This window comes from Haemaphysalis longicornis, unplaced genomic scaffold (genome assembly GCF_048455015.1).
Source record: "Haemaphysalis longicornis isolate Haplotype H1 unplaced genomic scaffold, Haemaphysalis longicornis Haplotype H1 scaffold_8, whole genome shotgun sequence".
NCBI lineage: Eukaryota > Metazoa > Arthropoda > Arachnida > Ixodida > Ixodidae > Haemaphysalis > Haemaphysalis longicornis.
Window position 1 is genome coordinate 187,230,677 of NW_027526445.1, and position 25,291 is coordinate 187,255,967.

The 25,291-nt window shown below is 54.3% G+C and overlaps 1 protein-coding gene across 2 annotated transcripts; it reads left to right on the top strand.

Annotated features, from left to right (window-relative positions):
• The first annotated feature begins 387 nt into the window (after positions 1 to 387).
• Positions 388 to 23,496, top strand: LOC144149567 (dual specificity protein phosphatase 10-like). Of its 2 annotated transcripts, none has more exons than XM_077681203.1 (4): positions 388 to 640; positions 8,143 to 8,663; positions 14,827 to 15,162; positions 22,411 to 23,496. In XM_077681203.1, exons 2-4 carry the CDS (start codon positions 8,165 to 8,167, stop codon positions 22,722 to 22,724), a joined length of 1,149 nt encoding a protein of 382 aa, XP_077537329.1. In that variant the 5' UTR covers positions 388 to 640; positions 8,143 to 8,164; the 3' UTR covers positions 22,725 to 23,496. The 2 variants fall into 2 exon arrangements, with proteins under 2 accessions (XP_077537329.1, XP_077537328.1); XM_077681202.1 differs by lacking the exon at positions 388 to 640 and adding an exon at positions 1,563 to 1,583.
• The last annotated feature ends 1,795 nt before the right edge of the window (positions 23,497 to 25,291 follow it).

Below are 25,291 nucleotides of genomic sequence, written 5' to 3' on the forward strand. Positions count from 1 at the left end.
TCGCAGCGTACCTCAATTTTCTGGAACTGACCATGAACCGCTTTGATAGGAACTACATACGCAAAGGGAAGGTTTTTCATCTGTCCCTCTCCTTCCGCGCTAAATAAAACTTCTGGCGCGCGCGCGGTTGTTTTGTTCTTGTTGATTTCCTCGTGCGCGCTACTTTGTACATGAGATTCGGCCGTCGGCCGCAAACCAAGGCTGGAAACGCGCAGCGGGGTTCTTTTCCATCCCTTCTGCCGCCGTTTCATTCCAACTTCATTCACCTCAGCCGCTCGCTACATCTGCGCGGGGAAAACGCTGGGCGGGGCGTCCAGTGACGTCAGCGTGACGTCGTTATGACGTGACGGAGGAAGCTGCGGCCGGCGTGCTCGCGGCGGGTGCGTGTCTGGCGCGTTGAGTCGCTCGGCGCGACGTTGGCCGATGAGGCGGTACTGGTGCGCCACGCAACGGCTCGCCTGCGTCGGTGACTCATCGCCTGTCGCAAGCGGAGGTCGACTCAGCTTCGGACCGCCGACAACACAGGCCGCTCGCTCCCGTGCTGCGTCCGCTCGGATTGTCTCGCTCGAAACCGTTCCTTCGCCGACGATATCGAACAAGAGGAGCGCCGTATCAGCAGCTACTACTTGAAGCACAACAGGTGAGCCACTCTGGTTGACTGTTGTTGTGCCGAGCTGGTTCTAGGATTTACTTTAATTAAAGTTCGTTCCTCGGGTGGCCGGAACTTTTGCAGGAATTGTAGCGCTTCTACGAGCGTCGGCAACTGATAAGAGCTATGCGCGCCGTAACCCGCAATGACCTGAGCGGTTATTTATATAGTCAGTTAATTCGCCATGCTTTTAAAAAAATTCGAGTAAAATATCAGGTGCGAACTGCCTGTTCTTCGCCTTCACCGTACTCGTTCAAGGGTTCTTTCGACCGCGGTACACGTCTACGAAAAGAATATTTGTGGCTCAGTCAGCCGCGTATTTGTATTTTTCGCCGCTGAAAACGGTATTCGAAGGATGTGCACGAACTGTTATGCGGGGGCGGTGTCAACATGGTCCATTTCCGCGAGTGCTTGCAACTTGCACATCATTTCCAAATTCCCGTGCATGTGCTACGCCTCATTGAACGCGCGTGCAATCGCCGAATAGATTTCGGTGGTGTACTCTCCACTACGGAATGGCGAGCACATGCACTGTCCGAACGTGGGTCCAGCCGTGCTCAGACTTCCACCCTCCGAGCGAGGTGAGGCCCAAGGACGCGGCCCAGCTCTGCTAAGCGACGCTAATGGCATTCTTCATGTCGACCGCTTCTCCACTCGCGTGACGCACGCCAAAGTTCGACAGACGTTCCGGCGCCCTTTCTATTCTTTCTCCGTGATCATGCCTGCTAAGTTTGGTATCCATCAAAGTGTATTTCAAGGTTCGCTTTGCAGCGGTCTGAGCCGGCTCCGTTTGTACTGCACCTGTTGATTGCCGAGTGAGTCACTAAACACATCTGCGCTCCTCCGGCGGTCGCGAATCGTCCGCTTACGTAGTGCGCTGATGAGTGGTGGTTTAGTTGACGCAGCAACGACTTGTAGGGAGCGGCTCGGCCATGTAAGCAATCCGGGCATGATTGCATGCAGGCATGTCGTCATTAGCGGGCGTGCATGTTTGCAGGTCATCCTAGCTGCAACGTCCGTCTTTTTCCGATACCCGTGCGGGACATTTTAAAGCATTTGACGAATATTTTATAGCAGACGGGACCGTGTAACGCCCTGCATTTCCACATAAATGAATGATTGGCGGAGGTAACGCATTTAATCATATCTTAAGTGTAGATAAGTGGTTGAACGGATTTTTTTTTTTTTTTTGTGCTCGAAGAAATTTTCTCTGTACCACTGTCGTGACTGGAGTCGTGCTTGATGTGTTGCGAGGAGTTAAGTAAATCCCTCGCGCAGGCACTTCCGCGAGCGCAGTAGCTAGAGCCTGCATCATCTGTTAGCTTACTCGGGGCCCCTTCCTTTAGAATGCGTTTCGGAACTACGGCCGCTGTAAGTCATTGACGTTTCTGAGCTCGTAAATTTAAACACAGGTCTTGGGGTGTCGGGGCCCTCCGTGCGAAAAGCGACTGCGCGTGCACGTTTCCTTCACGTGCAGCGGAGGCGGCACAACAGCAGATAAGCGGCGTTGTATTGTTATGGCCCGTTCTTCGGCCGAGACGAAACGGCGTCACGGAAGGCTCCCCCCGGCGATATAAGACAATGCAGCCTCTTATCGCGCTCTCGGCTGCACCCTCAATAAGAGGTCGTAAAAGGGTAGTAACAGCCGTATTTATTAACTGCTTAGGAACCTTACTGCCCCTCAGTACGGTACGTAGGCTTAGGAAAGTACATGCTTAGGAAATTAACTGGGTGTAGTATACATTAGATTAATAAGGTCCTGCTTGTGACTTGGTTATGCGTGGGCAATTAGTAAACGCATGTAGCTCTGGAGGGTGTTATCGCTTTACTAGTGCTTACTGCCTGTTTCAATTGGTAACTCTGACTAGTGCTGCATTTACTACTTCCATTTACTAAGTACCTAGTGCATACTGGGACAAGTAACTTGGTGTTCCGTTAGTGAATGCCACAACTTTAACTTTTAAGAGTGTGGCTGCTTCGAGGGTTTTGCGAAACTCGCTGCATTGCCTAGGTCGCCCGTCTCGCAATGATCCCTACCTAACTTCTGGCTGGGCGAATGCTGAACCGTAACTATAGAAACGTCTAGGACGGCGCCCCCCCCCCTCCCCTCCCAACGCAGCTGCTGGTCGATCTTCTGAGCGTTAACACGACGTGAATGTGGAATTTCCAAGGATTGCGCGGTGTAGTTAGTCTGCGTGGGGTGTTCTGTCCGCGAGGTTTGGGTCGGGTCTTGTTCGACGATGTGGGGGGTGGTCGTCTACACCGGTTGGATTATTTTGTCGTGCCAAACGGCGCCTTCTAAGACATTTAAACAGCCGTCCCAGTTACGTGCACTGTAAACCTCCGAACTCGCTTCTTGTCTAAGGGCAGCGTCGACAGCTCGTCTGGTGCGGTAGTGTTTTTCTCGGGACGAAGCAGCCCAACGCGTGGTGAGGCAACGCTCTCGTCGAATGCAGCTTGTCGTGCCGCGCGATTGTTCGGCGCCCGCAACGCGGTCGGCCGCTGACCCCGGAGGGGCCGAACTGTGCCAGCGTGTCGGACTGAACCGAGGGGAAGGAGGGGGACAGCGCTGTTGTGCGCAACTTTCTCCGGGGGTACCGCATCGGAGTTGCGCTGCCGTTGAGTAAGAAGTCCGCTAGCGGAACCGTTGTCCTTCCCGTCCGGCGGCCGTGAGAGTTCCTATGCGCCCTTTTCCCACACTCGGGGTTCTTCCTTCCGGCTGGGAAAGGAAGTCCGGCCTTGGCAGCGCCCCACCTTTTTTCTCTTCTTCCTTTTTCTAGACTGCTCTTTCTTTCCGGAGCATCAAGGAACGTCTCGTCCCCCCTCTCCCCCGTACGTTTGAAGGTGTGAAAGACTCCGACCGGGTGTGAATGGCGACAAGCCGGCAACTTCCCTCTGACAGCTTCCGTCGTCAACGATCGCTCGCTTGGGGAAAATTATAAATTGTGCGTTATTAACTCCGAGAGGAAGAACGCACTGCGTATTCGCAAAGATGTCTGTCCGCTTGGGTAAAACCGTCGTCGTTCAAAGTTTCCGTAGACTGATTAACTCTTAAGTGTTGCAAATCACGATTTACGGGCAATCGTGTTTTTTCCCTCGTTTGACTTGGCTGTCCAACCACGTTCAGACCTCGCGTGGCGGGCTGTTTGTTGTTTTTCTGTTCGTGTCTCTACGGTTCTTGCGTGTTGTGATGGGACCGAATAGCGCAGGTACGTTAATTCCGCGCCAGTTGTCAGAAGTCGCGTGACGTACGTGGCATCAACCTTGAGGCACTTGTGTACGAAACAAGCTGTACTGCCACGTGGATGGACTTTTCTGGCCTGCGCATTCTTCGCGCGCACCATGGTTTTGCACCCGCCGCTGGGGCTCAGCCGCTAGGTCGTTGCGCTGCTGAGCACGAGGTCGCGGGTTCGATTCACGGCCGCGGCGGCCGCTTTTCTGGTGGAGGCGAAAAGCAAAAACGCCCGTGTGTACGAGATTTCGGCGCTCGTTAAAGATCCCCAGGTGGTCAAAATTAATCCGGAGCCCTCCACTACGGCGTGCCTCATCGCCTGCGCTGCGTCGGCGCGTTAATTTTACAATCAACTATGGTTTTGCGAGGACCCCCTCCCTGTTGAGGACACTACGAAAGGAGGTGGAGGGTAAACGTCCTCCGTGCGCGCTCATGGATTGAATTTGCCCGCGTTGGTTGCCGTTCCGGCGTAATTTAGATGGCCAGTTCTTTCATCACGACATAGTTTCGGATCGGGCCCAACGCTGTCGCGCAAGTCGATCGATTTTTTTCGTCTCTCGCTTCCGCAATACCGCAGTCACTTGCGGATTTACGGCCGCTTTGTGTGCCCCTGCCCTGCGTGCGTTTCCGCGGGAACTTCAACGGTGCAAAGCCTATGTTGATGCCTCGCCGTTAGAAGGCGATGACCGGAAGAGGCGTCGGGTTCACTCCGTCCTGGTGAGAAGGAGCAAGTCGGGAGCAGCTCAACAGCGATGATGATGCTCATCGATGGGCATTTTTCGCCTCGCAGGTGCGGGCTCCGTTTTCGGAGGCCCTGACTCAGCAGAGCCAGCCATTGGCGCCGCTCCAAAACCAGGTGCCCCTCCCCCCTTCTCGGCGCGCTAATTCTGCCCGCCTGAGTCAGGCCTTTCCAGGCGCCCTTCAAGGAATGCCACCTCCGCCGACGGTCCATCTCGTTTCCTTTGTCCAGGCGTGCCATTGCGGGCTTAGCCAGGAACTCGACTCGTTTTGCCGCATCTGTTTCTCGTGGAGTGAACCGGCAAAGGGTAGCGCGTTGTCGAGCGAGAACTGGTGTCCGCTGGACGAGCCCGCCAGAGGCCCCGCGCAGAAGGTCCGGAAGCTGGCCGGAAGCGTGCACCGGATGCCCGCGGCGGAAGTGTTGCGTGCCGGCCAGAGCGCGCCTCCGTCCTTCGTCCGAAGACCGCACCTCCGAACGCAGGAGGTCGCTGGAACCAAACACTTTCAACGCGCACCGCAATCGCGGCAAAAGCGAACGTGGCCGGAATCGCCGCTATGTCCGGGCCTGCCGATGGAGGCGAAAAGCAAAAACGCCCGCGTGTGCGAGATTTCGGCGCACGTTAAAGATCCCCAGGTGGTCAAAATTAATCCGGAGCCCTCCACTACGGCGCACCTCACCGCCTGCGTTGCGTCGGTGCGTTAAACCCTTCAATCAATCAATGGAATGCGAGTGTATACATCCGAATCCACATGATGGCTTCGGCTACGGCTTCTAGAAGTCCTAGGATTTAAGGGAGTAACTTCAAGGCTGTCGAGGCGACGAAAAGATTAGAATGCTCACGGACGAAAAGCTGAGAGGGGATTGTTGCCTAGGACAGCTACCACCTGTAACAGAGAAAAATGAGAATTTTGGGCCTGCCCTAAGAGCAGCGCTAGTATTAAACGAAGAGTATAAAACTTTTTTTTTTTTTCATAAAAGTAAGATGGCGCTTCATCACCCCGCTACAAAGGGAATACCACGAGCAATCATCGATGGTGAGTGATCGTGTAGGATGTGAAAAAAAAAAAAAAAAAACGCTTCACGTGGCCGGAATCGAACCTCGGTCCACTGCGTCTATCCGATTGCTTCAACACGGTCGAAGCGGTTTGGAAAACTCGGACAACCAAGGAATCCGTCACGAGAAAGCTTCGAGTTCATCCGTCGTCGTCGTTAGACGGAGGGGTGCATGATGTTTTGCGCCGCTGGTTCTTCATTGGCCGGACTTTGTTTGCCACCTGGTAACCAAGCTCTGACGTTTTGTTTTGCCGAGAAAGTTTGGGTGGAAGGGCGAATCTCGACTCGTCCAAGCCGGGTTCGGCTCGGCGTTTTCTGCGCTCGAACCACTCTGCTGCCGAGCGCCGGGGCGCGTGATTTGAGCCCGGAGCGACGCCGCTTCGGGGCTCGCGCTGCTGCCATGAGCTGGCTGGCCGCCTTAAAAATAGCCCCGACTTGGGCGCTCATGCTACTTGAAGGGCGCCTTTTATTTCCACCAAGGGGAGCTGACGCAAGGCCTGCTGCCTGTTCGCGCTTCGCTTGGACCGTCCCGTCTTGTCAGCTTCGCAAAAGGTTGTGCCTAGAGCGCCGTCCGACTGTACTATCAGCACTCCACTAAAGCGACGTCCACCGGCCTTCCGATGAAAAAAAAAGTTTCTAGCACTACTTCGCCCTTCATTCACGTAAGGTTGCGTAAACTAACATAACTTAACGATCAGAAAAAAAAAATCATTTAAAACGCCTAGAACTTACCTGAGCCATCAAAAATTAAAACGAAGTATGTAAAGGAAACAAAAAGCTACGGATGGCAAGAGCTGGACTCGATACAGCAACCTTGCTAACAAGAAGTTCAGACGGAACCTCTACACCACAACGGCAGGCGATTAGAATACTGTCCTCGCACGGCACTCCAGACACTGCGTTCGCACAATGGTGCAACTCGTCTGTCGCGGCGGTTTCTGCCGTCCCCAGTGTGTCCTCGTCTAGCGCCGTCTTCGCGACTGCCTTCTTTCGAAGTATTCTCCCAGGACAAGTGGCCGTTCATTCCCGAGAAAGCGGCGCCGGTGTCAACGCGCCTTGGCTTTGCGTGATGCGCCTTCCGAAAACTGACGCTACTCTTCCTCCCACGGAAGTTGCGCTCTTCGTGCCGTTTGTTTCGCCGATGGCTGAGGAAAATTTCCCGCAGGAGTTCACTTAACACGGCCGCTTCCGGAAAGTACGTTGGCAGTGGTGGTCGCGAGAAAAACAAAAAACGCGCGGTGCGGTCGGAATAATGAAAGGTTGCGACATAATTCGGAGTGGCCAGTGACTGGTATTATGGTGCGCGTTCTAAATGTGAAGGTAAACCAACTTTCTTTTGAAAGCCAAACAGCTACGTAATAACCTGCTCGTGAATGACAGGCTAACCTCGTATTTCGGCTAATTGCGTCAAGGCGCGTTGTATGGGTAACGTTGCCCATTTATTGCCGGCGCTGTTTTTTTTTTTCGTCTGCTTGCGCAACTGCGTGTGTGTGTACACACACACACATACAAGCATGTATGTTGGCAGCAACGGACGCCATTACCACAGTGCGAGCATGTGTTCTTAAAACTACTTATTTAGTTTTCCGCGGCGTTGAGTCCCCGTGCGAAGTGAAGTCCGTGGATCGAGGACGAAAACCAGCCTCGTCGGAAGCATCACACGAACGAATGCCGACCGCGCAAGAGCTTCGTCAAAAATGACGTTTCGGATTTCCCCCGGAAGTTGTTCGCCGCGTTCACAAGTTTGCGAATGAGCTGATCTCACGCCTTGAGAAATACAGCGCGAAGCTTCCAAGCTCTCTTGGCAGGGAGCGCAAACATTGCTCATGGATTTACCAATGCCTGAACGAGAAATATCTGCATAAACAAGGGCAGTGTTTGGGCTCGTTGGTTCATGTCACGCGAACACATCAGTGGCTAGGACCTGGGCTGTGTGTGTGTAGCCCCCTTTTCCGTCCTGAGCGCTGTTTTGTTTTCTAGAGATAAGTATCGTCAGTATCGCTCTGACTCAGCGCCTATCTTATCATAGGGCGACTGAAACGGTGGCATCAAGCCACACAGCGCTTGCAGGGGGGCGTCGCTCATTGCATCACTACTATAGGTATTTGTTTTTTCTATCACTGGAGCAAGCAGTGCAGCATGTGTTCATCTCTTTTACTAACTTATAGCTAAGCTAGCACTCTGGACTGGTCTGCTATCATCCGCACCAGTTCAGGTAAAATAAAACTGTCCACTGTACCACCCCTGTATGAATTTAAAGCGCAAAAATTCGGACAGAGGAAGAATGGGACAAAGACAAGCGCTACAAAGACAGAGATTGGCGCTTGCCTTTGTCCCATTCGTCCCCTGTCTGAATTTAGCGCTTGCCTTTGTCCCGTTCGTCCCCTGTCTGAATTTTTGCTCTTTAAATTTGTACATTGGATTACCAACTAGCTCGAACTCACACGTTGTTCCACCCCTGCTTCACAGGTCTGGGCCTGGACCGGAACGAATGTCGTGCGGAGCCCAGGTCGTCCCTCGCACAATGCTGGACTCTCCCAGGCCTCGGCCGCTTCAGCTGCAGTGTCCCGCGCAGTCGCCCTCGTCGTCGTCTCGCCGCCGACGCGCCAGCTTCTCTGCGGCGTGCGGCGGCGGCGGCCGGGTGCAGGTGCGGCTGGTGACGCCCGCCGAGCTGGTGGGCTCGTGGCGGCAGCAGCGGCTGCTGGTGGTCGACTGCCGGCCTTTCCTCAGCTTCAACGCGGGCCGCATCAAGTGCGCGGTGAACGTCAACTGCGGCGACCGCATTACCCGCCGGCGGCTGCAGCAGGGCCGGCTCGCCCTGTGGGACCTGGTGGCCTGCCGGCAGGCGCGAGACCAGCTGCGCCAGGCGCGCGACATCGTCGTGTACGACGACTGCACCGGAGATCTGGAGGCCCCCCAGCCCAGCTCGTCTCTCGCCCTCGTGCTCGCCGTGCTCTGCCAGAACGGAGCCCGGCCGGCCGTGCTCAAAGGTGAGCCTCGCTCGAAGGCCCTCCACCGAGAAAATGGCCGCCAAGCTGTTTAAACTTTCCCGCCGCCAAGCTGTTCAAAACAGGCGCACACTGGGCCTCCTCGATTTCACAATCCTGGACCGTCCGCGGGCAGTCCTCGGACTGCCCGCGGACAGTTCAGGACTGGTAAATCGAGGAGGCCCAGTGTTTCGAACCTGGGGGGCTTTAGGTTAGGAGTAGCGACAATGGGCCAATTAACACACGGCTGCGGTGCACAAACTCTCTGGGAAGTTTACTGCAGTGTGTGGGTGTAAACGCCATCTGCCGGAAACGGAAGATTATTGTTCGGTGGATGGAGCGTGCCAAAAGAGGTCACGCCGTCTACAAATGAAACGCGGTCACGAAAATGTGAACCAGCGCACACAAATGGCGCGATTTCTTTCCATGAAAGTCAGAACGACACGTGGCTTAGTTACAAAAACAAAGTTGTGGAGAAATTCGGCTTTCCAAATGTACCAAAAGCGCGCCATTGTTGGACCTCAACGAACAGCATTTTTCAGTTTAGCTTGTTCGCGTTTCATTTGTACATGAGTTACAGACGGTCTCGAAACGGTTGGGCGAAGAGGGGTGCCAGCCGATTAACGGCAGCTTATGGCAGTCACCGTCCACGGCGAGTCTGTGCGCATGCGCCGGGATAGCCCAGCGCCGAAGATACGCCGGTGATCGCAGTACGCTGCCGTTCTGTGCCACAACCGCTTCTTTCGCTTTCAGCTGTTCGAAACAACCCACGTTTGGCCGTCGAGCACCGTTTGGAGTTTATTTATTTGAACAAAAAGAATACATATACACTCTACACAGGGACGCAACAATGTTGTCAGTTTGATGCATGTTCACTGCTCATTGTGGAGGCGACATGTTTTCATGTCAGGGAAGGCCTTTTGGAGCGCGCACGTAGTCGGTTTTTCCCGTTGTCTTCCGACGTTCCGGCGTGACGCAGACCGTAGCGTGCGTCAATTGACGAACGGAGCAGGGCCTATGTATCAGAACAGACCCTTCGGGAAGTTTAGCCGTGACCACGTGATGGCCGATGGGCTCCGACGTGCGGGCGGAATCTTCCTTCTATCGCGCCACGCCCGTCGTCCGCTCGTTTTCACACGGAGCGTTGCTTCCGCGCCACGTGCGAGTAGAGTACAAGCGACACTTCCGGCGCAGCCTTCCGGACAGCTGTACCGTATAAAGCTGCTCTTCGTGCTCGCACACTGCGTAATAGCGCGGCGACCATGGGTGACGCCGAATGCAAGCGCGCGCCAGTGCAAGGCCGTTCGTTCTCTGGTTGGCGGCGTCCGCGAGCAGGGCCGAGAGACGTGCCGCCGTTTGGCGAATATATCAGGCGCCGGTTGGCGGCTTCAACTTTCTTTCTGGGCCGATTAAGAGGCCGGCCGCGTAACTTCCGACCGGTCCGTCGTCCTTCCGCCCCGGGCGTTCGCCTTCAAAGGACGTGCGACGGCGGTAATAACGATGGCCGCACTCGCCGGTGCCCGCAGCAAGGCCGCGGCGAGAATGCGGCTGCTGCGCTGAGTCACGGCAGCGGGCGGGGAAAATGCGCCGGCCTTGGCTCGCCTTGAGATTAGTAGCGGGGCCCTTGCCCCCAGCCTTTCCTCGAGGAGGACGCCGCCGCCGCTTGAGTCACTGCGCGCCGGTAAAGCAGCCGCTGCTCGGAGGTCCGGTCTCCCTCGACCAGCGGGGCTTTGTTTGTCGGGTGGCACAGGCCGCCTTTGGGGCTGCGCCCGGCGTTTTATCGCTGACGATCTCCGGCACATCTATCCCCCGCTCTGCCAGAGAGACCGAGCGGGCGGACGCTCCAAGCATCAGTTGGACGGTGCCGCAGCTGAAACTGCGCCAGGCGCGCGTTACGGCCCGTCCAGTTCTGGTTCGACTTGAAACGAAGCCGCGCTAAAGGCGCACGGCTTTCTTGGGCTAGGCCTAACGAGTTCCTCGCGCTCCCAGGTGGCGCATGTTCTGGCTCGCCGCGAAGTACTCTGCGTGAGTTTGCCCTAGGTGTTCGTTCGGGGCAGCCTTAGGAAAGATGGCCGCTGTTGCTACCGCGAACAAGCGAAACTCTCCATTTATCCCGCCGGAGTTTATCAAGACTGGCGGCGCTTCTTCCCCAAGTGCGGGGAGGCGGCCCCATGGCAACCCAAGAGGAGTGAATCAGATCGGATCAATAGACTGTTCCCGCCTTCAGGTGTGCCGCAGGACGGGCGGGGAGGAGCGCACGCCACGTGTCGCAGGACCTGCCCACCGCGAGCTTCATTCGGCCGCCCATTTTGTCTCCCGAGCTGCCGCTCGGTGCAAGACGCCTGCTCCAAGGAGGAAGCAGGAGCTACCGCGCTTGCGTGGACTCGGTAGTGAAAACCGAGTCTGCCCGGCCTTTGTACCGCTCCATCCAGAGGCTTCTTGCAAAGAATGCCTCGTTGCTGAAAGCGTCTCCATAATGCCGCCGAAGGCCCACTTGCTGGTCGCGCGAAGCCAAGGTGCCCTATATTTTTTCACGACAAAACTCGCTTCGGTGTTCGTATCTCCCCGGTGGTCCACGAGAAAGAGAGAGGCAGAGGGTAAAAACATTTATTTCACAACCCCTGCCTGAGTCCGCTCTCCGTAAGGTTGAGATCAGACGATGTCCCCCCTGATGGTGAGCAGGTGGTCAAGGAGGGTTGCCCAGGACGATGTCGCCTTACCCAGGTGGGCAACCCGTCCATCCCAGGTGGAGATGTACCCGCCGCGGTGGCTCAGTGGCTAAGGCGTTGCTCTGCTGAGCACGAGGTCGCGGGTTCGATTCCCGGCCGCGGCGGCCGCTTTTCTGATGGAGGCGAAAAACAAAAACGCCCGTGTGTACGAGATTTCGGCGCACGATAAAGATCCCCAGGTGGTCAAAATTAATCCGCAGCCCTCCACTACGGCGCGCCTCATCGCCTGCGTTGCGTCGGCGCGTTAAAGCCTACAATCAATCAATCAGGTGGAGATGTGGTGGAGTGGTGAGCGACTTTGCGGTGTGTCTTTTAGAAGGCAAGCAGCGCTTCCTTGTTCGCGAAGTTGTTGGCTCGGCGAGCCCATCGTGCGCGGGGGCTGCTCTCTTTGTCGTGAAGGTGGATCTGGCCTCACGAGTTAATCCCACTCAAAGGCCCGCTTGCTTTGTATAGTTCACTTCACAAGTTGCGTGCAGCACGCTGGACGTTGCACGACTACCAAGAAGCCCGCGCAACGTATGCGTGTCTAACTCGCCGTGGAATTCTGCGGAAGCTGGCTGAACAAAAGCTGTGCACAATCGGTGGTTCTACCTGCCCTAAGCTGGCAGGTAGAACCATTTCGTAGCTCCGGTCCTGCAGCTTGCGGAGTGAACTGCGGGTCAGTTGGACTAATGAACCAGGCAGCGTTTCTCATATGGAAGTCCGCGATGCGCTCTCCGACCCCCGCTCCATTATCTCTCCTTTTTGATAAACCTTGCTGGCACTGCAAAAAGGTGGCTTCGCTACATGACCTGTACGTTTATTTTCTCCTAGTTGCATAAGTTTTAACGTTAACAATTGGCTTTTTGCGCAACACGCCAGATGAACTGAAAACCAAACAAAAACAGAAGACAGAGTATAGGTGTTTGGGTGGCTTAGCTGCAAGAGCACATTGTTTGGCAATAAGACTCGGAACAATAAAGTTAATCGTGGGCTCCCCCACCAATTTTTTAAGACCAAAAGGCGTCCCCTTCACACTTTAGGGTATCAATTCTTTAAAACGAGAGGCCGTCGTTTTGAAACGACTGGGTAGCGCCATGCAAATGCATGGGTTTTTGGACGGGGGCGCCGCTCTGAAGGGCGGGAAATGAGGAAACACCACGATGAGGAATACTGTAACACTAACATTGCACCTGTAGTGCCGTGCTTGTAACTATGTCAGAACGGAATACCGGCTGCTGCCGCCGAACAACGTGATCGATCGCATTCTTAATGACGAGGACGCGGAAAGCGCACGCGTACTCTCATTTATTCCGGATTAGGTGCCTCCGAGGGGAGTTGGGACAAACAGCCGATTTGGGCCCGGTGCAAATGTAGAGCAACAAACGTCTGCCCTGCCCTCGGACAGTCAGTCACCTGACCTGACTCGAGCACGTCAGCGCCGCTCGCCTGCCGCATCATAGCCGACGGTCAGCGCACTGGTCCTCGCCGCGCAGTGCGTCACACAGCAGCAGTGTGCCGGTGGAGGCGGCTTCGCAGCTGACCGATCCCCGGGTGACGCGTGTGTAGTAATGAAGACGTGGCACATGGCAGAGCCCCGTGCGTGTGAGTCAAAAGGAGTGGTGGTGCGATGACGCCGCGGCGATGAATCACGGACGAGGACGACGTTTCGGTCCCCCTCCCCCTGGGAACCGCGGCACCCAACAATCAATGGGGCGTATTAGTCACACGCGCACCCGCCGCGCAGCACCGAGTGAACACGCCACTTCGGAACAGAGCTGAACCCCGCCGCCGGGCGTGAACACACTGCCCCGCCGCTCGTCCCTACTTTGAGGCCTCATCGCCCGAGAGACAACACAGCGGTCTTCCGTGTCGTCGTCCCGTTCGCGTCGGGCCGTAAGAGATGGAAGTCTTCGGCCAACGAGTGCACCTACCTGTCGCGACGCCACGACTCGGTACTCTGCCACTGCGTGGTCCGATACTGCGTTTTAGATAGTTGCCACTATCCGGGCACGCGTGACTGGGGGGATTTTGGCGCGCAGCTTAGATACTTAGAGGGGAGAGAGGGATGGTGCCGGCTGTCAGCTGTGCGGTTGAGGGGTGTCATATGGGGGCTCAAATATGCAACCATGCAGAAGCAACAAGTGCGCCACTAAGTGCCCTTATATAATGAGCATATACGCGTGTTCGTTGAATGTATGTATGTGCATACTCACACAAAAGTCGCAATTACTGCAGTATCAAACGTTGCCAACTTTTATTGTAATTTATGCGTACTACAAACATTAACATAGCAAAATAACCTACCATTTTTTGTTCAAATGCAACTTAGCGACTTGTATTTTTCTCCATTTTCTTCTGCACCAAGAACATGTGCGGAAAAATTTGCACTTCTATTGTGCTTTCGTTTTTTTTTTTTTTTTTTCGTCGCCACTCTGCACCGGCCCACGAGGGACCCCAGTAGTGTGAGAAATAAACGGTGCCTATATGAACTAGCAAAACGGGGGGAAAAGGCAGCCGGAACCGTTCAACAGGTTGCTTGTACAGTTTCAGAGAAATGGCTGTTTCGGGTCAAAATGCATCATAATCAACGCAAAAGCACCACTGCGACCCCCCACAGGCGCGCGAGTGCGCATGCTCAAGCTATGCGCCTTCTGTGATCCGTTGGCCCGAATATTCGGCGAGAGCTGCAGTTGATATTGTAGCGGCATCATCATCGCCTGCGCCCCAACATCATCAGTAATGCAGATGATGACGCGGACAGAACACGATGGCCTCCGCTCTGCTCGGCCGATTCTCGGGCCCATGTTGTCGTCCCCACGCAACTGTAAATAAATGTAGGCCCTGCCGCACCTTCTCATCGGCCGCCTACAACAACACGGATTGCGCAAATCCCGTCTGCTCGCGATAACCTTCTCGTCCCGACGCGATTCGTCGTTACGTAGTACACGGTTTTGTAGCGGCTAACGTTTTGTGCGCGGTGAAGCCTCCCGAGAGCCTAAGAATGCCCTTGAGAAAAGGCGATCGTGCGCACGGCCGGGTGAGCGCTTCCCGGCATTTGCTTGTGCGTATTGAAGCTACACGGAGACTATTGTCGCTGGGGGCCCGCAAGCCGAGCAGAGGTTTGTACGGGCGTGGATGCAGAGGTGGTGGTTGCCCATAAATATGGTGGTTGCCCATAAAAATAGCCAAGAAGAGTTTCTTTTCATGGAAATCAGTCAGGTAAGGCAATATAGTGGAGCGGAAGAATTTAGCCTGTAGGTTCAAGAGAGATGGGCAAACAAGTTGAAAGTCAACATGATTATAACAGCACGGCAGACGGCTGAGCCGTCTCCGAAATGAATGAGCGGATGGCGTGACACACTTCCCCACGGCAGATGCTCAACTTCTTTATGCCCGCCGGAAAAGTCAATGGCAGAGAGATGACCGCGTCCTCTCTTCTTCTTTCTGGCCCGCAGGCGGCTTTCGCGAGTTCCAGCGGCAGTTCGCCGACGAGTGCACGAGCAGCAGCACGGGCGTCGTCGACGGGGGTGAGGGCCAGCTGCAGGCCTGCGAGGACGTGCGCGCGTGGCCGGCCACCTGCGTGCTGCCCTTCCTGCTGCTGGGCAACGAGCGCGACTCCCGCGACGCCGAGCTCCTGCAGCGGCTGGACGTGGGCCACGTGCTGCACGTGACGCCCTGCGACGACGACCAGCACCGCTGTCCCGCGGGCGTGCGCTGCAAGCACCTGCCGGCCTCGGACAGCTGCCACCAGAACCTCAAGCAGTTCTTCGACGACGCCTTCCGCTTCCTCGGTGAGTCCTTCCCCGCTCGCTCCGCTGATATGTCCGGTCATGGCTGGCCGTGCTTCGGGTGCGCCTTATTAGTCCAGGGGCGGTATTCTCGTGTTTGTCCGTTTTGAAAACGTCCGTTCTTGTGTCCGTTTTATTGTGACGTAGTTCCAGTTGTAGGCGGGCTTTGGGTTGACTTTTGCGCAACTGATTTTGTAAACACATTTTAAAGGACTAAGTACCTATTTTGAACTATCTTTTATATGTTTATTGTTCCGCCAGCGAACCAACAAGGCGACGAAAAATTGTCTGCTCCCAATATTCTGCTCCGAGAAGCCGCGGCTATGCCGTGCTTGCAAGGCGTCACATCTGAGTGTTCGATTTTAGTCAATCAGGGCTTGCTCAAAACGGACACCACGGACAAACCACAATACCGCCCCAGTAGGGCCGGTTGGCCTCTCATGTGTTGGCTTTAGAGAGCGGGTGGCTACACCGCGATCAAGGAGTAATATGTGGCGTACCTCAGGGCGCGCAGATTGATTCCTCACTTGGCCGCGATGGCATGGCTACGACAGAAGCGCAAAACGGCCATTTCCCACGGCCCGGGGCGGAGAGCCGGCCCTAATCGCAGCGAGATAGCGCAGCGACGAGATAACGCGACCAAGCTTGCTTACGGTTTGACTTCGCCGCGGCTTCCGAGCGCAGCGCGCCGTTTACATGACGTCCACGCGATGAAAACTGGCTTCGCTGCGCTCCGGCCGCAGCGATGTAAACGTGGCCTATGTCGCACTACAAAAGACTGCCCAAAATGGGCAGTAGATTAATGACTTCAGAAATGTGTTCGGCGCCATATGCAACCAGGAGACTGCGTTCTATAAAAGTACTCGGTTTTTATGCGCCGCGGTGTTCAGGCGTTTGTGCTGCGTACTCTAAGGACGCGGGTTCAATCCCGGCTCGCTGTGACCGCTTTTTTCATGGAGTCGAAAAGCGAAAACGCCCGTGTGTCGAGATTAAGGCGTGCGTTAAGGATTCCCAGGTGGTCAGAATTAATTCAGAGCTTCTCACTACGGCGCGAATCACAGCTCAGGTGTATATAATATACTATAGCTTCGGTGCGTTAAGCTCTCCTTTTTTTTTTACTTCGTTATGTGTTGTATTGCTGCAACAATGTACCGCCGTTCAACACATGCAAGTCGCATAGTAATATCTTTGGAACCAGGTATCGCCCACGTGATCGAAAGTAATATACGCAAACCATTTCTAAATGAATCACCTAGTAATTTTGGTTTGCTTTCTACTTTTCCGAGGGCTGTGTTTGAAAGCTGGAAAGTCGAAAGCGCAGTTAAGGAACCTGCTCTTCCCGCGTCATGATTCAGAGCCCCGCTGTCATGATTCACTCGTCCACTGCACGCTGAACCACGTGGCCCCACGGCGATGCGGTGTGCCGTCATACGCCGCTGTATACACACTGTCCGAGAGGCTCGGAAACTCCGCTCTCTCGCGGAGCCGGCGTTACGGCCGCGGCTCTTACGGCCGGCCACTATCGCGCGCAGCTGTCGAAGCGGGTGGGGCGCATTCACAATTCGCCACAAGCGCTGACATCATCGGCCCCAATCACGACACCCTCATTTTCCCGCGCGACCGACACGCGGGCCCGAACTCGGGTCGCTGTTACTCATGCGCGCGGAGGGCAACTGTTGACGCGGACCGTCCGGGCTTTCGTCATCCGTGCTGCTGCTACAGGGAGGACGGACCCCTCTTCTGGGTGGGTGGGGGGACAACAGCCCGCACCACATGGCGAGCACTGACTCAGCAGCTCGGCTCTGTCTGTCCGCATGCAGCTGCCGGGAGGAGCGGCGGCCATTGTTAACGGCGCTACCTGCGCGCGCATGCGTCACCGTGCCACCGCGCACGTGTCACGCGCTTCATGACGTCACCGCGCCGGGCCTCGTGACGTCATCGCGCGGTTTGAGCGGGCCGAGCCGCGGGCTTTGCGTGCGTGTCGTAGTACTACGTTCGGGCGTCTGGAGTTTGGCGCGGAGCAGGTGAATGTCCGTGGTGGGGGAAGCCGTTGCGCGCACGAGCGGTGCAGTGCGTCCGATGCGCGCTTTTTTGATCGGAGCGGAATATGCAAAGCGGGTCCGTGTTCCCAGCGCACTCGCTGGGAGAGTCGCGCGGGCGGAGGCCGTCAGTGGAAACGCCGTGACATCACTCTGCTTGGAATGTCTCCATTTCACGAAATTAGCTCAATTAATTTTGTTTCTTTTGTAAAATTTGACCGGATAATTTATTGGCGTCGGTGCGAATTTATTGACGTCGGTACAGTGCTGCTAGCAGGACTGTAGTAGATGTCGCCGCCACTGCCGTTGTCACGCGTGGTGCTTGGTCGCCTGGTGCCGCGACGTCGAGCATCGTTTTCCGGAGAAGTACCTCGGTCGAAGTGCTGGGCTGCCTGTTTGCGCCAAATTGTCGCGCGGGTGTTGAATGCGAGGCGTAGTTCGCGCTTGTTGAGCGACAGTATTTCCGTGGTGCGAACGAGAACAGTTCCGTGGACTGCAAATCGCGCTGGCGAGTGACCGTCGCCTGTGTCCTCTTGTGTTTGCCGCCTGAGGAATTTAGCCGAACGTCGTTAAAGCCTGGAATATGGGCTCTGTACGAAGTATTCCGTATAAAGCTTTTCATCCGTAATCTTTAATAAGATCAGATCATGGTCTGGGCTGTGTTGCGCATGCGCAGTTACATCTTCCTGTTGACTGCGCCAATTGTAGGACCGCTAGCACAGCCCACTGATAAAATGGGAGCTCCCAGAACGAAGAAAATAAAAAAGGTCTATAGCGTCGTGGCGCAACGCCAGCCCGGCCGGGAGAAAACACGGCGCTGTGATGCAGTCGTGCACGTAGCGAGCGCACACAGGGAAGTGGCCGAAAGAGCATCCGCTTTCTTCTCTCCAGCACGAGCAGTTTGGAAGAGAATAAAAGGGCTTGCATTGAAATAAGCCTTGAATTTTTTGAAAGGCGCAAAGCTCTGACTTTTCGTGATTGGCAGCGAATAGGTTTAAAATGTGCGCGTCGGCCCAAGCAACTGCCGGCACGGCACGCCTCTCAAGGCCCGTTTGCTTACTCACTCGCTAAATAAGCCAACAGTTGGTCGGGGTAATGTTTGAACGAAGCCTTTCAACGAAAGCCAGTACTGTAGGTTACCATCTTTCCTTCGTACGCGCCGAAACGCATCGGCTGGCGCCATTACCGCACGAATCGAGCGAGTCCACGCGACCCTCGGCGGTGGCTCAGCGGCTAAATTGTGTTGCTGAGCCCCAAAACGGGGGTTCAGTCCCGTTCCTGGTGGCTGATTTTCAGATTGAGGTGAAAATGGAGCGTCGAGATTTCGGCGCACGGCTGAGATCCCCATTCGGTCGAAATTCATCCGGAGCGCGCCTCAAAGCCCTGCAGGCGTAGTCGGCGCGTTGAACTTTTAAATTTCGTCGAATGAGGCGGAACAGTGTTAACGGGAGTCCAAGCACGTTATTAATAACCCTATGGGGCCGCTAGCTTTGATCAAATATTTAGGCGAAGCCAAAGACTAACCAGGGCAACATGATGGCATTAGTAGTAGATCGGTCGTTGGTTTCGCTTCCATTCGAAAATTGGGTATTGGCCAAGAATTTTTAGTCATGGATACCACTTAGATAAGACGAAGATACGGGAGAAGAAGAAAGTATTTAGTTACAATGTCGAACAGAAAGAAGACGAAAGGAGGGGAGTGGGCATACAAAACAAATAGTCGACCTGGTCCGAATAGTTATATAGCGGCAGACGATCCGTATCTGAAACGGATGAGTGGGCGACGTAACACACATCCCTATGGCAGTGGCCCAGCTTTGCGCCCACAAGAGACAAAAGCGTGGGAAGAGACAATGAGTCCTATGCGTCGTGGTGGGGATAGCAGCCTTCCTCGAGGATTACACCGGCGGCAAAAAAAGGAAGACATGTTCCGCAGATTCAGTTTCCTGGCAAAAGTGGCAAGTGTTCGCAGTCACGCGAAACTCCGCGGTGATGGGCACGCCCGAGCGAGTCGCGGCTGTGACATTCCGTTGACCACCGCGTGGCGCGATCGGTTTTTCCGCTCGCTTTCGCCGTCGTCGTAGGCCGCGGTGACCGGGGAGGCGTTCCGAGTAAATCCGGTCTCGCCCAGGGGATTTCCCTCGGCCGACGGCTATTACGGTTTTCGAATGAACTCTGCGTGTAAGCGCCGTGTGACCGGAACCCGGTGGTCGCGGGAGCCACATCACCACGGGGGCTTCTTTCGCCGGTCCTCTTCCTTTGTCTTGTTTCTTTATTTTTTTTTAAATCGGTACCTAACAAAAGGTGATGGTGCGTTGCTCCGAGAGACTTTGCTGTGAAGCATTCGCGCGTGTAGAGAGCGTAACTGCATAGTACTACACCAGAGCTTTCGATGAAGCCAGCTGAAATGCGCACTGCGAGGGTACGTTGACGGAAGGGGTGAAGGTCTTTTTTTAGAGGAGCCCCTTAGGGGCTGTGTTTGCTTGCGTCTTCTGTTGTCGTAATCGTCGTCTCGTGTAGTCACGGTACCAAAACAGCGGGAAACTCGTTTACGCCTTGCGCTAGAACGTAACGCGTACTTAAAAAAAAGCAAAAAAAAAAAAAAAAAAACACCGGCACCCTCGTTTACGTCTCGCGCTGGAGAGCTCAGATACGAGACTTTTACGGCCCTCCAACGGTTTCATCTGAGTGGGCAAAAACGCCAAGGCCCCAAGAATAAATACACTTACACACTGCATGCTTCTCCCCTCCCCAGGCTTCACGGTAGTGGAGAGGGCCAGGGATTTTTTTTTTTTTTAATTGCCGAAACACTATAGGTGGGCAACCGCAAGAAATCTGTGCGCTTTTTCTGAAGCTGCCTGCGTGCCTATTACAAGCCCGGCGCAGTGTAGCGCATATAACCGCGGATATTTATTGGACAATGCTTTATAAGTAGAAGTTGACGCCGCGTCTGGTGCAAGGGAACAAACAACATTCAGATCGTCCCGTAATTTTCTTCGTCGCGTAATTTTCTTTAGATGCGCACTCATTTATGTGGGCCACCTGGGTCGTCGATGATTGCGCGCCGCCGTGTCGTGTCTTAATCGCGAAATCCGAACACACTTTCTTCGGCTCGTGTGTGCTGCTCCAGCTCTCACGTCGGACACTTGCCTTGGACCCCTGAAAACGAACTGTTGCTCACAGTTTGGCGGTTTAGCCTCGTTTGTGGTGGTAGCTGTTTCGAAATCGATTCGTTGATGTCGTTTGCGGTGCGTTTGAGTTAGTCATAGGGGCCCTCTGACGCCGATTCGTTTAAATGCAATGGAGCTGTATGACAAATGGGAAAAAAAATTGCAGTGTGGCCTTTAAATGTCAGGCATTGTTTGGCTTCGGGGAATTTCTCGCAGGGTAACTTGGGATTACTCAGCTATTTGGCTAATTTTTTTAGAGAAATGCTTCGAGTTGTCGAATATCGTAGGGCGGTAATGTAGCGGCAGCTGTTTTGACGTATTAAATGTTATCATGAAAGGCCAGCCAGCGAGCCTTCTTTTAACCGGGATTTGTAGGCCGAGGGGCTCAGAGGGAAAAAATTAAATTTTAAGGAAATTTACCGTATTTCAGCAACATGCGCACTTTTGGTGGCATAACGGTTTCTAAATCTGTGTCGTTCACGCTTGCGACGGAGGCGTGGCGAAAGTTCTCGCACGCGCGATAAGATACAGATGAGGGGGTCATTCAACCGAGGAACGCTTTTCTCAGAAAAAAATACATTGTCAGCCTGGTTGAGAAAGCGTTTCGGCCTGCCACCAGCGCGCGCCTCTGGCGAACGGGAAATGCTGACGGTCGAGTCGGGGCCTTTTAGGCGTTCTGCCGAAATAGATCCGCGGAAAATGACACGTTTTCACGCCGGTTTACTTTCACCGGAAACCGGTTCGGCAGCAGTGCTGAACCCGCGCGATGGTTGCAGAACAGGTTTCCGAAAGTGAAAAAAAAAAAAAAAAAGAAACGCGTGCTCTCGTTTTCCGCACATGTTTCCGCTGTGAAAAGGGGCCATGAATAAGTTTTGTTTAGCAGAAAGACCGCTTTGCCCCGATAGCGCGTATAAAAACGCCAATTTTATTGCAAACGTTGAACAAATAATGCAGTCATCAAATACAACATGTGAAGCAGCGGCGACTCACTAGGCATTTTCCGGCAACTTTTCTATGACGTCACAGAATCTTTCTCGCGCGTTTGGCGGCCGCCGAACTAGCTAGTTGCGTTTGGTCGTATCACTTGGATTCTGAGTGCGGTTAAACACTGAAAATTGTTTTCAATGCTGCCCAGCATGACGTCACTCCTGCCGACAACGTCGCTGTAGCGCGAAAGATGAAAGTCTCAATACTAGCGTTTTTTTTTCTTTTTTTCTGGCTAAGTCTTGTGGATAGAACGGAGCTGAGCGAGTTACTGAAACCAAGATCTTTCAAATTAGGCAAAGTCGTACGTTGTCTTCGGAGAACAAACTTGAGTAGAGGATACCATGGTTCAGGCAAAGAAAAAAGAACTACTTGGGCTGGCCGCGTAGTTAGGAAGGAGGGGAAGGAGGCCAGTTACTCCGTGGAGAGACGACATAAGGAATTTCGAAGGCAAAGAGTGGGCTCGGGCGGCGCGGGGCAGGAGCGGTTGAAGGACGATGGGAGAGACCTTCGCCCTGCAGTGGACCTAAGTAGGCTGATGATGATGACGATGGTGGCCCCTAACGAAAAAAAAAAAAAACTTTATTCAAACGCAACATTAAGCGCCGAGAATGTTCCGGGCCAGGCTCACCACGCCAGCTGCTGGTCCGAGGCTAACCAAGTCCGCCATGTTGGAGGAGGAGGGTGTGAAAAATGTGGGGACTGAATTGCAATGGGGCAGGAGGAAATGCAGCGTTATAAATTAGCGCATGGTTCGGGACAATCGGGACATGCTGGGGAGTGTCGGATACGGTGGAGAAAAAAAAAAACGGGCATGTGTAAGGACAATATTTAAGTGTATGCTTCGAAGAATGAGTAGCGTGGTTGGTTAGATTTGTCTGGAGCAGGAAGTGTACGAAGAGTTTCTGTGATGTACTTACAGTGAAGCTTTGCTGTGTGCAGTGGAGAGTAGTGTTGCACGTGGGTGCCTTTAACTGATGAATGGTTCGCTGTGCTGCGCGCAGTACAAAATAAAGACTGACGTGTTCTCTCTTTTCCCCCCTCTCTCTCTCTCGCAGACGAGGCTCACGCGAGCGGCAGCCGCGTGCTGGTCCACTGCCAAGCGGGCGTGTCCCGGTCGCCGACCATCACGGTGGCCTACCTGATGCGGCACCTCCGGCTGCCGCTGGTGGACGCGTACCGCTACCTCAAGGCCAAGCGGCCCATCATCTCGCCCAACCTCAACTTCATGGGCCAGCTCATGGAGCTGGAGCAGAAGCTCGCCCTCCAGGAGCCCGACGGCAAGCCGTGCGCGCCCTGCTGCCGGGCCTCGGCCACGCTGCTCGAGCTGCTCGCGGCGCCCGAGCCGCCCTCCTCGTCCGCCGGCGTCTGACTGACCCACCGCAGCGCGGCCCCCCTGCCACAGGGACCAACCTCATCACCCCGCGGCCGGCTCTCACTGCCAGTGTCGTCTTCAGCTCCCCGGTGTTCTCCCTACCCTCCCCCCGCGTGTGGTGTGCCTTAGTGCCCCCTCCCCCGGTCCACGCGGGGACAGACCAAGCCGTGTGGTGCTCGTCCGGTTACTACTGTCCAAGCATTCAAAGTCGACGATGAGGAGGAGGCCTTTTGGTTGTGATAAGCAAGCTGCCATCTACAAGACTATATCTATGCACGTACGGAGATGATTTGTGCAGCTGAGAGAGTGTTTCGTTTTGTTTTTTTTTTCGGACCAGTCATTGAAAAGTCCATTTCACAGGAGGCTCCACGGAGCGCTTGTGAAGCCGGCATTGCCCAGGGAGTGTCCCGAAGCGTCGTGTGCTTTGCGAGGAAGGTCGACGGAGTGCATCGGGACTACTTTCTCTCGCGCATTGCCGGAGTTCTCAGAGCTTCAAGAAGAGCACAGCGCGGAGTTCGAGGAGTATATCAGGGTGGCCAAGTGTGCCGAGCGCCTGAATCCAAGCCGAGTGAGCACGCCTTCTAGTCTGCCTTTCCGCGCTGCAGCGTCTCTCGTCTTCCTCCTCACCGCAGCTGCAAGTGCCAAGGACACAGCGTGTATATTTTGTACCGTGTGTTTTGAACTCTTGCTCAACCATTCTCCGGATTTCGTCGACTGCCAAGCCATCGGCAGCCGCACGACGAGCGCAAATAAAAGTCCATTCTGTATAGCCCCTCCTCCTGACTGCACTTGAATGGCGTCCCGAGGGTGCGCTGCTTGCCATACGGTTTTTCTTCACTCTACCACGGTCATTCTCCATCCTTTTCTCCCTCCTTACTGCAACACACTCGCCAAACGTACCCTTCCCCGTGTTTCAAAGCGCTTCGCTGCACAGAGCACCCACGTGACATGTGTGATGTCAATGCGTGCGCTACTCTAGTGAGCGCCTAGAGCCCACAGTTCTGGCTGTGTAGCCTTACTGCAGAGTACTGCGTACTGGCGCTGACTGCTTGGGTTCGAGCACCAGGAAGTCTATCTCTTCGTGTTTTTATTTTCATTGCGTAATTTTTTCCTCTAAATTCAGTTCTTTTTTCTAGACTCAAATTCGCGCGTTGTTATGGTAAATGTTGATTTGGTATGATTTAGGTCACTTTAGGTTTGGGGCGCAGCCAATAGCCACGTTGAATTGTCGTTCTCCATCGCCTGAACAGGCATGTCACGTGGGTCTCTGTGCAGCGAAGCGTTGACATATGCTACCCCCCTCCCCCAAACTCTCGGCAGAAGAATTCTCTATCTGGCGTCAACTACGACCCGGCACGCACACTATGTATTAATTACCGTACGGCCACCATCCGCTTTGCACTTCCCTCACGCTCTAGGTATCAGTGCCCGGAATGTCAAACCTTACATCTGGCCAGCCTATGCCTTCAAACCCACTTCTCCCACCCTAGCAGTGCGCATGCGCGTTAACCAGTACGTACGGACCTGCGGGATCATCGCAACCTGGTCCAGCGGTCCATTCCAGCAGCTGCAGGCGGTCTCCTGAACCGAGGAGGCCGCCTACATGTTTTTTGTGCTGCTCAGTAAGCGTTTTCCTTACCGACCTTTAGTAAGAGTCTAGTAGCTATAAATGCGTGGAATGTCCACGCATTGCTAGGAACGACCCACGCAGAAAGTTTTCTATACAGCGAGCAGGTCTAGGCTGTCAGATGCCGCATAGCGCAGCATTCGCCATTGAACGCGTTCGAGCACGTGGTAGTTTCGGTTTCCGCCGCAGTCTGTCATGGTGTGCTAAGTGCGTCGTTAGCAAACTGCGAAAGATACGGGGAAAAACAGGTGATGTAATCGGGTGCTCAAACTTAAAGGAGCCATGAAGACAAAATACAAGTTGGGTTTATTAGAAAGACTGCTTCTTCCCGATAACAATGATACCAATATCATCACAATCTTCGAACAAATAAGGAAGATATGAAAGAAAACGTGTGAAGCACTCGCGACCCCCTCGCCAATTTCCCGCAACTTTTCTACGACGTCACGGAACCTTGTTTGTGCGATTGGCGGCCGCCTAGCTGACCTGTCGCGACGACACATGACTGGACGTCTGTAATGGGGCCTCTAGTTCCATTTGACCGCACCACTTGAATGCTACCGTGCAGTTAACGCACTGAAAATTATGTTTTATTGTTGGCCCGTATGACGTCATTCTTGCTCATAACACGTCACTGTGGCGCAAAATTTGAAAGTTTTTAAATACTTCTTGCGTTTTTTTTTCGTTAAAAAACAGCTTTTGTGGCTGTAATGAAGCTAAGTGAGATACTGAATCCTAGTTCTTTCAAATTAAACGAAGTTGTAGTTTCTCTTCATGGCTCCTTTAAGTGAGAGGCGAGTCCCACGAAGTCTATTTGAAAGAACTGGATGCTGGGCGTGTTGGTTACTGCCTAAAAACATGGCTAAAAGCGCAATTAAACGAAACCACAGACTACCGTGCATGGCGCGCATGCCACTTAATCTGCGATTAAATCGCT